Source organism: Stegodyphus dumicola, chromosome 8 (assembly GCF_044657685.1).
Source record: "Stegodyphus dumicola isolate Sdum_Otavi_A_Nest chromosome 8, ASM4465768v1".
Taxonomy (NCBI): Eukaryota; Metazoa; Arthropoda; class Arachnida; order Araneae; family Eresidae; genus Stegodyphus; species Stegodyphus dumicola.
Window position 1 is genome coordinate 189,784,944 of NC_140775.1, and position 12,612 is coordinate 189,797,555.

At 30.1% G+C, this 12,612-nt stretch overlaps 1 protein-coding gene across 1 annotated transcript in view; it reads right to left on the reverse strand.

Moving 5' to 3' along the window:
- Nucleotides 1-4,942: 4,942 nt before the first annotated feature.
- The window catches only part of scro (scarecrow), a 125,798-nt gene continuing 118,128 nt past the window's right edge, over nt 4,943-12,612 (reverse strand). The window contains exon 2 of the mRNA XM_035361625.2: nt 4,943-10,134. Within this exon, the coding sequence (XP_035217516.1) occupies nt 9,329-10,134 (806 nt within the window). The 3' untranslated portion in view covers nt 4,943-9,328. The remainder of the gene's footprint in view (nt 10,135-12,612) is intronic.

A 12,612-nucleotide genomic window follows, 5' to 3' on the forward strand; every position in this document is an offset into this window, starting at 1 on the left:
AGACAACTTTAAAATTGTTGATAATTCTAAAAATATTGCATACAGATTTACCAAAGGCATAAAAACCTTAACCGGAAGATAAAAACAACATAATACAATCATTTTTAAAGCAAAAATTGTACAATTTACAAACATATAAGAGTAAAGAAACTGAGATCACTGAGCCGGGTAACAGAGTGGATATATATATAAATATATTTATATACGTTTGGTGCGGCCGATTGCAACCAAAATACGAGGTGCACATCTACATGTTATAGCAGTCCTATATGCAAAATTTCAACGTTCTGAGGCTACTCGTTTTTGAGTTATGCGAGATACGTACGTACGCACGTACGTACGTACGTTCTTACACACTTACGTACATACGTTTGTACAGACGCCACGAAAAATTCTCTTCAGATTTAATTTTAAATAGTTTTATAATTTTTTTGAAGGAAAAGAGTCTTTTATTCTGTCCTTACGTACAGATAACACGCAAAAACATCGTTAAATTGCATTCGATAGCTGTCAAAATGGATATTTTCGTTGAAATATGCTGCCTGAAACTTTTCGAGATTACAATACTTCCTTTTTACTTCGTGCAAGGAAGTAAAAAAAAAAAAAATGAAGAGCTGCAATTAGATGTTTATATTACAGTAGGAAATATTTGAATAGAAGTAGGCAGTAGGAAATATTTTGAATAGAAAGAAATGCCTCAAGTTACTTAAAAAAGTAATATGTTTTATAGTGTAAGTACTGTCTGTCTACGAGAACAGCTCTCGCCACAGTGTCTGGCGGGTGGCGGTCGCTATAGCAACAGAGCTAGTATATTTTAAATAGAGGAGAACCAAGAGTTGCTTTATTGTTATTTTGTTTTTGGTTACTGTTTGCTGAGGGGAAAAGAGTTTATCATTTGTCTTCAAGACACCTCTTCAGAAAATGGGTCAAGACTCGTTTCTACGGCAACAGTCAGCTGCAGACTAACTGACAAGAGCTTTTCTTATGATAGACAGACTGTAATTATTTATGTATAAATATAAATAAATAGTTTTGCTGATACAAAAATGCTTCTACAACACACAATTTTAAATGTTTGTCCAAGGTACTGAGCCTGCTTATTTTGAGGGAAAAATACTAAGCTTTTACTTCTAATTGCCAATTCCTTCCTTTCTGAGTCTTTTGTAAAAGATAATTATCATTTTTCTTTGCTTTAAACTCTATAAACACGTGAAACGAGACTTAGCACTCTGCGGAGAAAATGCAGCTCGATGCACGAAAATTATTTAAAATAAGTTACCGAGACTAAGACGAGACTTAGCAGGGCTTTTGCATAAAAATTAATAGTTTTGTTTCTTTTGCAACTATTGTGAGGACTAACTTAAAAAAGATAAAAGCTAACTCTAATTTATAACTGAATGGCAAGCTAGAACTGTAAACCTAATTAATTTTATTAATGTAAACATGATCATCCGATACGTTTCCATTTCTTCTATCCAAGTTACGATCAACTTTAACTATATTTGCAGTGTCATTTAATGAGATTTGAGGTACATCATAAACACTATGCCTTACTATTTCCCCTCCCCCCTAGCTGTGCCGATAATTTTTATCTCCTCTGAAAGTAATGCCGCCACTGTTAAGTTACAAAAAATGGCACACAGTTTGAAGTTGTTTAAAATTAGTATACATAAAAAATAAAATGTTAAAAATCGTGTTTTTTTTTTTTTTTTTTTTTCTAAAGGAGCGTTATTTCAGAAGGGCTGTTAGTCTCGAAACTTCATTTTGTACTCAATCACTCTATATGTTATCGCTCTGTATTGCATTTAAAGAAATTAAATAATGAAGAATATGCATAAATATATGCATGTTCTTCGCATTATGAAAAAACGACGGATTATGAAATTTTGAATTACGTATTCACGAAATTTTCGCATTATAAAATTTTGAATTACGTAATCCTCCACCCGAACATGGTCCCCTGAAAGTCCGAATTTTGAATTTCGAATTTGTTTTATTATCGATTTCATATCTTGTAAAACTTGACGAATTTTTGATCAAGAAACCCAACGATTTCAAAGCGAGAAATGGCAACACTGTACCGGAAAAAAAAAAAAAAAAAAAAAAAAAAAAAAAAAATTATCTCCAGCCTGTCTACCAGAAATCCTAAAGATGTGCTGTTTTTAAATATTTTGTGATATTGTTGTAGAATTGAATTTTATGTGGTTTAAGTGCGAAGAACGTGTTGAATAAATAAAGGTAACACACAAAACTTTAAAGAAACGCCTCTTTGGGCGTTATATAAAATCTGAAAGCTTTTAGATTATTATTTTTTTTTAATATTTTTTCTGGTTTCAAGCTTCAAAAATATTTGAAAAATAAAATCATTATTTATCGTGACGCTAGCCGCGTTTAAGAAGCCAAAAGAGCTGCAGTTCAGTAGTGCCTGCTATGTTCAGTGTCATAAGCAGCTAGCGTGTAAATGTCATGCCAGCGATTCGATTACTATGTAAGTTTGCTTTAAAGCGCGAGAGACACTGTAAATGTTTTATAAATTAATTTAATTGTTTAGCAGTAAATTACCCTTATCATTATTAGTATTTGTCTGTCGTTTAATTCAGTTCTTTAATTATGTGTTATATAGAGATCTTTGAAAGCTCATTTGTAAATACAGAACGCATTATACGAAATTTTTCATAATCTAGAACTTCCTGTATATTTAATTTTCCTTTTTATTTAACTTATTAGTCTAAAGGAGCTTTGTCCCTGAGGGACTATTGTTTTCGTTTTGCGATTTTGCGTCGAATCACTCTGAATGTCCGTTTCACTTTTCAGATTGTTGCCACCAAATATTATCGCCCTGTATTATATTTGAAGAAATTAAATAATGAAGTATCTGCATAAATATATGTATATTTCTTGCATTGTGATAAAACAACGGTACCTAGAGCCATCCAATTTTGAATGATGTAATTCTACTACGAATATTAAACCCTACAACTACTACTACGAACATAAGCCCAAATTTGAAATTTAGAATTTGTTACATTATCGATTTCATATTTTGTAAAACTTTAACGAGTATTTGATTAACAAACTCAAGGATTTCAAAGCGAGTAATGGCAACGTTGCACAGAAAAAAACATTTTTGTCTCCAGCGCGCCAGACTGTGTATCGGAAATTTTGAAGATATGCTCAATTTAAAATTATTCTGTGATATTGTCCTTGAACAGAATTTTATGGTTTAGGTGCGAAGAACGTGATATTTAATAAATAAAGGTAACACACAAAATATTTTTAAAAAGCGCCCCTTTGGACGTAATTTAAAATCTGAAACCTTTCAGATTTTTTTTTTATCTGGAATTAAAATTTTATTCATAAGTCTGTTCTCTAAGCACATTAGAAAAAAACTACGCTGTGCAAAATTCATTGTGCGGAAATGTTTTTATCTTCTTTTCTGTCTTTTATACTGAAAAAATAAGACAAAGGTTCTATATGAGCTCATTATTTGTGTTTCAAGCATTACTAGAAAAATTACTAAATTATATTTTCCTTCCCTTCCTCACCGACTAAATAATAAACACTTTGTTAGTAATTTTGAAATTACCAAATTCCTAGCTGGACATGGTAATTTCAATTCATATCTGAAGAGACTTAGATTATCTAGTACAGACTTGTGTTCATGCAGTTTCGGGGGAGTGCAAAATGTCGAACCTTTGTTGTTCTATTGTTCAAGCTCACGTAAGGACGAAAAGAACTCATTTCTAGGTTAAAACGCTGTGAATATTACATTTCTTTCCCATCTTCACGTATTTGTCCAAGATAAAATGGCTTTCTCTTTCTTCTGTAAATTTATTTCTTACGTGTCTTCTGTGAATTTGTAAGTTTATTTTATTTTGTGTTTTGTTGTTGTACTTGTTTGTTTTTTACTTAGCTCTGTAAGCCTTTTGTAATACTATGTTGTGCACAAGGAATTTAAAATTTTCAATTAAAAAAAAAGCATTACTAGAAAATTATACATTCTAAAGCATAAATTAATACCGCAGTGATTAAAATTAAACATTTTCTTAAATTTCTGCGTGATCGATTCAGAGAATTATTTTTATGAGCTAAAGTTATATTTTTATGAGCGCCTGTAAATGTATAGAACCACCATGAACCATCACGTATTTGTGCTATGAAAATAAAAGAGGATAAAAATAAAAATAAATAAATTTATCTTCTTATTAAATATTCTATCTCAGATAGAGTTTTGCATTATCGAGTGAAAGGAAAGTCATGTTAAAAGTAGGTCTATAGATTATATGCTTGTAACTGTGGAAGTAGATGAAAAAAAATTAAAAACTTAAAATTCATAGTAAAATTTGTATCACGATATTTGTTCCGTCTATCATTTTTTGAAATGAAACTGAAATTTATTAAGTAAATATAGAGGAAATTTTGCTAATCTTATTTTATTATTATTTTTGTATAATACATAAAAGAATTTCCTGATCGCTACCAAAATTATTTTCTTTATTATAGAAATCGATTTAAATTATAAATTTATTTTCTATTAAAGAAAGCAAAATGTACACCTGTTTGGATTAATTACCTTACAGTTAAAAAAAAGTATCAACGAAGTAGGGCATTTACTTAAAAATGTATAGATCTCGCCAAATCACAGATCTGCAGAATTGCAGCTTTGATATAAATACATCTAAAGTTTAGAATTAAAAGAAAAAGTTGAATTTCAATTATTAATATTTATGAATTTGTAATTCTGTTATGTGCATCTTACAAAATGTTCTTTCTTTTGAGATATCTTTCTTTTGGTATAGGGATAAAATACTGAAAAACAGACTTGGAAGATTCAAATTGGGATTCAAGCTTTGTGCTGAAGGTATGTATGTTCAATAAATTCATGATTTAGCTGCTTTGATTGCATTTTCAAAAGACAAACAACTTACGCTTTGAATACAATGCTTATAACTGCTTTTATTCACATAAAATATTTTGAAGTAAGAACATGGTGTATTCAGTTTTTCAGTATTTCAGTTTTTTCCTTAATCAATAACTATGTTTACATTTGAATTGCTTATGTTTTCGAATTTTTAAAACTAAATATGAATAGCAAGTAATATGAAATATACCTATTCAGTATAGGTAACAGGGCATAAATTCATGAAACTATGACCTGATGCTTCCAAGGTTATTATTATTTACAGGACATATTTACAAAGATTATATAAAAAATTTTTACAGTGTTTGTAACGAATACACACAAAAAGTGATAACATAGCTTTGAAATTTTTTTACATTAATTATCTGTAAGTACAGTCATAGTAAGTCTGTATCTCTACCATCAGCAGTTGTCTGTAAGAAGTTAAGGCAAATAAATAAGTTTTAAATAAATACGTTCAATGAAAGAGGATAATACAGATAAAAAAGAAAGGGTAAAATTTTTAATAATTTTTTAAATCAATTACTTAAACGATGATTCATTTGAATATCATAACCTATCCCTAAACTAACATTTCATTGTATTTATATTTCGAAAGCTTTAATTGTACATCTGTTCAATAACTTACTTCTTGTTTAATAAATCTTATTATGAAATTTATTTGATTTAATTAAATGCTTATATTAAGAAAACTGAACAAAAGATGATATTACAATCTAATGAGCAAAATTTTATATTATTTACCATTTTCTAAACTGAGCGAAAAAAGGCAGACTTTCAAATTCTTATTCTTGTTTTATGTTATCTTTTTTTAGTAAATTAATTATTGATAATAATTTTTTTTTACCATTTCCTTTTTATTACCTAATTTACAATATATTTTTTTTAAATGATGGAACTGTAATTTTCAGTTACGCTTCTTAAATACTGTTCATTTACATTTCGTATATATTCTTGCATACTGTTTACTTAATCACTTACATTTTATTTGTTCACGTATATTTCGCTCACATTATTCACTAATATTTCGCTGATACTATTCACTTATATTTAGCTCATCTTATTCACTTACATTTCGCTTATATTATTCACTTATATTTTATTTATTCACTTTACTCATACCATTCTCTTCCATTTCCTTATTAATGTATTGACCCGAATATAAATAAGTAAAATATATTAAATTAATTTGACCTTTAATTTCTTAAATTTAACTTTAAAACAAAATATATTTACTTAATTTTACTTCAGAGTATGGCAGCAATGTGTTTACTTCATTACAGTATATTTAATATGGCAATGCATATAAACAATTGCAATGTAAAAATATGGCAAATCAAATATGGCAATATATTTAATATGGCAATGCATATATCAAACAATTGCAATGTAAAAAATATGACAAATCAAAATATGGCAAGGCAAAAAAACCTATTTACTTACCTTTTCTTAAAATTGTTAAAATTTCTATTACCTTTACTGCAATAATACCTTCAATTTAGAAGCTTCCTTTGAACAGCATTTGTATGTGAAGATTTATAAATGTGGTTTTCTTATATTCGGGTCAATTCAGTCAGTCTGTACATATTATTTTAGGTTTATTTTAGCCCTTTTGCATTAAGAACGATAAATGACAAAAGTTTAACAAAACAATATTCTTTTAAGTTTGAATTCGAAGGAAAAAAACAAATCTTACTCTTTTACAAAATTTGAACAAAGGGTGCATTTCTATCAGTTTCTTCTTTTACATATTTTTAAGTAATAATATATTTTTCAATAAACTCGAAAAGCAGAATCCAGCTTAAAAAAATGCTCAACTCGATTACTCTCCAGAAGTAAACATTGATTATTTTTTTTCTTGTTTCACTGACAGTAATCTTTTGTTGTCACTGTGTTGACTATTTACATATCGCAACATAGCTTCAGTTCACAGTTTTGGAATGTACACACAAGAATATGAGTAGGAACTCAACACTAACTTCTTACTGTCCAAAGCATAGATTTGTGATCACGTTTTTGAAAGAATTGCACACATTTGAGTTTCAGGGGGAAACACACATAAGTCTGTTTAAGTTGGCATAACCGATATTTCACATCGTCAGATATTACTTCAGTATGTGGATTAAGCTTTTCTAACTGTTTGATTAATTTATTATTCATATAAATATAATGAAGATTTATCTTTTCCTAGCAATGAAATTTAATATTAATTGAAAGACAATTACTTTCTGCATCGAAATGTAAAAAACACGGGAAAATTTTATTCACATACATCATGAGAATTAAACTACAGTTTGATTTTAAAATATTACACTTTTGACTAAACTTCTAAAAGTATAAAACAATTATTTTTAAACGTATAAAACAATTATTTTTAAACGTATAAAACAATTGTTTTTAAACGTATAAAACAATTATTTTTAGACGTATAAATCAATTATTTTTAAACATATAAAACGATTACTTTTAAAAGTATTTAAAACAAAACTAATTAACTAATTAATTAATTCTGGGGTCTTAGCTATAATGTACATTTTTTAAATAAATCGAATGCTTAGTTAATATATTAAAAATATGTATTTAAATATTTTCCTCAAAATACAGGCTTTTATATTTAAAAATATACATAAGTTTTCAAAACCATTTTATATAAAATTTTGTATTGCAAGATTCGGAATAATAATTGTATCGTTCTATTGCTGATCTCTTGTTTTCGAGTTATCTATTATTTTTCATGATCAAATGCAATTTTTTTTTTTTTTTTTTTTTTTTCCGTTTAAACTGATTTTTAATCTCTACTAGACGAATTTTGTTTTACCTAATCGAAGGAATTGTTTCATCATTTTAAGGTTTTCTATGTTCATTTACATTTTATTTTTCATTAAATTGACTTTTAATCGTTACTAAACAAATTTTGTTTTCCTGAAATTAGAAGAAAACATTTATCGTTTAATTGTTTTATGTTTACATGCATTTTATTTTCTATTAGACTAAATTTAAATTAAATTAATAAGTTTAACCGAAATTGACTTAACATGATAATAGTTATTATCACGTGAATTTTGTTTCACTGAGTTCGAAAAATTGTTTTTTTTATCATTTTATTTTTTCTATGATTATTTACATTTTTTTTCTATTAAACTGATTTTCAATATCTGTTTCAAATTAAATCATTGTAGCTTTATTCACTAAAAACCTTTCACAGTTTCTTGAATTCAGAAAAACATTTAAGTTATGACTCTTAATTTAAAACATTTTTCAGATGTAATTTAAAATCTTAGTAGTAAGATAATTAATTTTTAGAAAGGCAGAAAGCCCTGACTGGTTCAAAATTCTGTGCCTCATTTTCATAAATCTAAAATTTCTATGTACTGATTAGCAACAAAGATTTATTGTTTAAAATATGAGTAATTAGTTTGAATCAGTACTTAGCAAAGCATAAATTCTGAAAAATTAGATGAATTGTATTAATTAAAATTCATGCGGGCTGTTCCTAAAAACTTTCTGACGATTCCCTCATTTAATTCGAAGTATTGAGTATATTAATTAATAATTTACGAGGAAAACTAGTGAACTGAAATACAGAAATCAATAATTATCATTCTGTTTCAATCCATTTTATAATTACTCAATGGGAAATTCATTTTGCGTATACACCGCATTACACCAAGGTGTAACATTTTATTTTATTCTAAATATGTGCAGCATTTATTTTGCCCACAAAAGAAAGAAAATAAAGTAATTTATAAATAAAAATGTAATTATATGGAGATGATATTAAAAACTGTATTATTGTTGATCTAGAAAAACAAAGTATTATAAGTAACTTCATTTTATTTCTTTAACTGAAAAATTTGTCAGTTTACGTAAATAATTTAATAACTGATATTTATGCAAATACCTCATTTCCTTCATCAAAGGCAAATAAACACAACATATCTACTTAATTATTCTGCGGTGTATATACAGTTTGTATTATCCTACGCTTTAATAACTATATTTGCGCCATTAAAAGCGCTTTTTAACTAATATTTTTTGTTATCTACATGGTACTATTGTTACTATTGGTAATTTTAATGCTTATCTAAGTATTGTTGACTGCATAAGTATAATACATTTTTTTAAATAATTAAATGCATTCGAAGTGGCTGAAGGATTTTGCAAAAATTAGTTTGGAAATGATTTTAAAAACTTTCTTGATGAAACTATATGTTACCTACTTCCGTCATTCTCATATCAGTTTCCATTTGCAAAGGAATAAATCCACAGAAGACTACTGTTACCAGTATGGTATAAAGAGGTTCTCTCTGTACTAAATGTGTACAATTTTTCAGAACAGCCATTGTTCCAGAATGGCATAGCATGTCATAATAGTTTTTTTTTTTAAATGTTATATGACTTTTGTCATTACCAAGTCCTTCCTTGCAACTGTAAGTACGATGTGCACATAGCGGGATTGGTGACAGCGCTTAAGTCCAGATTTCCGGCGACGGCCTGTCCGTAGCCACTCATGCCGTTCAGCGCCCCCTGCAGTGCGGCCGCCGCCGACCCTGCCCCGCCGCCCGTTAGAGAACATGCCGACTGCTGGGCGAGCGCGTGGACCCTCGCCACCGCCGCTGAACTTTGGGCACACGAGTCGCCGAGGCAGCTGTTCCTATGACCGCCGCCACCGCCCACGGAGACTTGGGGCTGATGGTGCTGCTGCTGCTGTTGGTGCTGATGCGGCTGAGACTGCTGCTGAAGACCGGTGCTCTGAAGTAAGTCACCGGCACCGCTGCTGCCGTCGTCCTCCGCTGATCCGGTGGAACACGGCTTGCCGTCCTTTACCAGCACCGGCACAGCCACTTTCCTTGGAGATTGAGATTGGGACTGCTGTTGCTCGGCCATCGCTTTTTCCTTTGCTTGCCTTTTGCACTTGTACCGATGATTCTGGAACCAGATTTTGACCTGCGTAGGTGTGAGGTGTATCAAACTGGCCAGATGTTCCCGCTCCGGTGCGGATAGGTATTTTTGTTGTTTGAACCGCCGCTCCAATTCGTATACTTGGGCTTGAGTGAAAAGAACTCTTCGCTTGCGCCGTTGAGTGAGTGGAAATTGGACACCAGCTGCGGAAGCCACCTTCTGGTCTGCTGCTGCGGCGGCAGCTACGCTGCAAGCACTGAGACTGGGCATATTCATATTTGACATGGTTGATGGACCCATGAGCCGAGAAACTGGAAAGAAAAAGGGAAAAATCTCAACCTTTGAAGCATACAGATATTCAGTACATTTTCTAATTATGCAAAAGAAAAGTGAGGACAAACGGACATTGATTTTTCTGCCTACCGGTATCATAATTTGCTTCTATATGGCATCGGAATCGGGAATGATTTCCTGCAGGAAAGCGTGGTTTAAAACACAGAGGATTCATTTAAAATATTAAATAAAAATTTAGACGAAATCTAAAGTTTCTTTTTTTTTTTTTTTTTTTTTTTTTTTTTTAATGATCTTGTATATCGGGAAATCAAAAAGGCAAAGACAGTTTCTTTTTTGCATTTGATAAAGAAACAACAGACCTTAATTATGTAAACAATGAAAATTTGGCATTAGATGGCATCTGTTAACCCTTTGCGGCACAGTGTGACCTAAAAATTTCCTTCTGTACGCACAGAAAAATTTAATGAAAAAGGATTTATAGGTTACTATAGGTTACTCTGAACCTTTTTTATTTATAGTAGATGGCAGCTCAACACAAACCAGTCCATGTATTTTAGCCATGTTTAGTTTTTGATGTTAGTCACCCTCATTTTTCGAAGAAATTTTCCAGATTTTTTTAGGTTATAAAAGGAATTATTTGAAAAGAAATGTTTTCTATTAAATTTTTTTTGGCTATATGCTGATCTCCTTATTCTATATTAGTTTTAAATTTTTACCTCGAAATCTTGCCTAAAATCAAACGGCGAACCCTAGGTGTGCCCAGACCGAGCTCACCGATAATCTAGGACAACTGAGAGTCTGTATTCTTTGTTTCTCCGCATCTCATCGGTCAGTTCATTGACAACAATGCTCGTTTCAGCACTCTTTTCGAAGCTCTATTAAATCAGTGTGCCCACTTTGGACACACCAACAGAATTAAACGATAAGTGTACTTCACAAAATTTTATTTGTGTACTCCTCTAGTCTAATTAGACTGCTTACCTTTCTTTTTATCGAAGCTCCAACTTTAAAAGGTAACCTGCCGGAAAGGGTTAAATGTAAATAATTGAGGGAAAGCGAATAAAATAGGCTTAAAAAGAGCAAAGAAACAATTAAATTTCATTGTTATAGGAAAAGGACAAAGTCCGAGAACTGAGTGAAACAGGAGGCGAAAGTTAAAAGTTGGCAGGAAATAAGACTCTATATAACGAATATTTATTTTAAAAGGGAACAGTCGCGACAGAACAGTAGAAATGCAAGTCTTAGTATCAATTACTTGATAACAATTAATTGTTTCACTTTTATTCATGTGAATTATTTTATAATTTAATTTCGTAATATTCTAACAGTGAGAAAATAAATGCTTAAAACCTTCTCTAAAAACACATAAATCCTGTTTTCGACCTGTAAGCCCAAAAAATGTATGCAAATGCAACAGCAGTTTCAAATGGTATCTATCAGGCGAGGAATTTAAAATTTTTACCTATGTTTGAGTTCTACAGTTTGCACATTTTATTTATTTATTTGCTTAAATCAGTAACTAGTTTTGTAACTGGGAGGAATTCTACTTTTCAGTTAATTATGAAATGCATTAAAAGAAAAGTCTAACGACACAGAGCCTGAAACTGAGAAACCTGTAACACAATGAGGCTGTATCAGATATTTCTCAGTATATTTAAAAATAAACAAGTTTTTCTAAATGAGAGATTTAAAAAGAAAATGAATCACTGGATGGAAACTGAATTGAATTAAGATTGAAAATGTTATATGAAAATGTATCCACTGATAATTAATATAATAAAATAAAGGAAAGGGGGAAAGGTATAAAAATACATTAGATCCCCTTTGGGTGTTACTTCATCCAGTATAAATCAAATTAAATGCAACAGTTGAATTTCAGAAGCAATGTAAAAATTAACTTAAAATACAATTAGGATGGAAAAATATTGAGCTTCATAATTTTAAAATGCATTAAATTACCATTTATGCATTAAATTCGCATTTTAATGCATATATCTGAAGGAAAAATGATATTTCTCAGTTTAAGTACATTTAATCTGCTTTTAGCTCACTTTCTTTTTTACTTCCTTGTACGAAGTAAATAGGAAGTATTGTAATCGCGAAAAATTTCAGGCAGCATATTTCAACGAAAATATCCATTTTGACCGCTACTGAATGCAATTTAACGATGTTTTTGCGTGATATCTGTACGTAAGAACAGAATAAAAGACTCGTTTCCTCCAAAAAAATTATAAAACTGCTTTAAAATTAATTCTGAAGAGAATTTTTCGTGGCGTCTGTACGAACGTATGTACGTACGTACGTAGGTATCTCGCATGCGTTTAAGATTTACTTCGTAAATTTTAATATAGATATTTTGAGTTTTTATGTATTTTTGCCTTCTCGCGAAGTGAGAACTGAATTAATTGAATGAGAAATATTCAATCGTCTGTGAAAAACTGTTTCTTTTTTGTTTTGTTTGCTTAATTTCTTTTATACATCATTCTAGCTTTGTT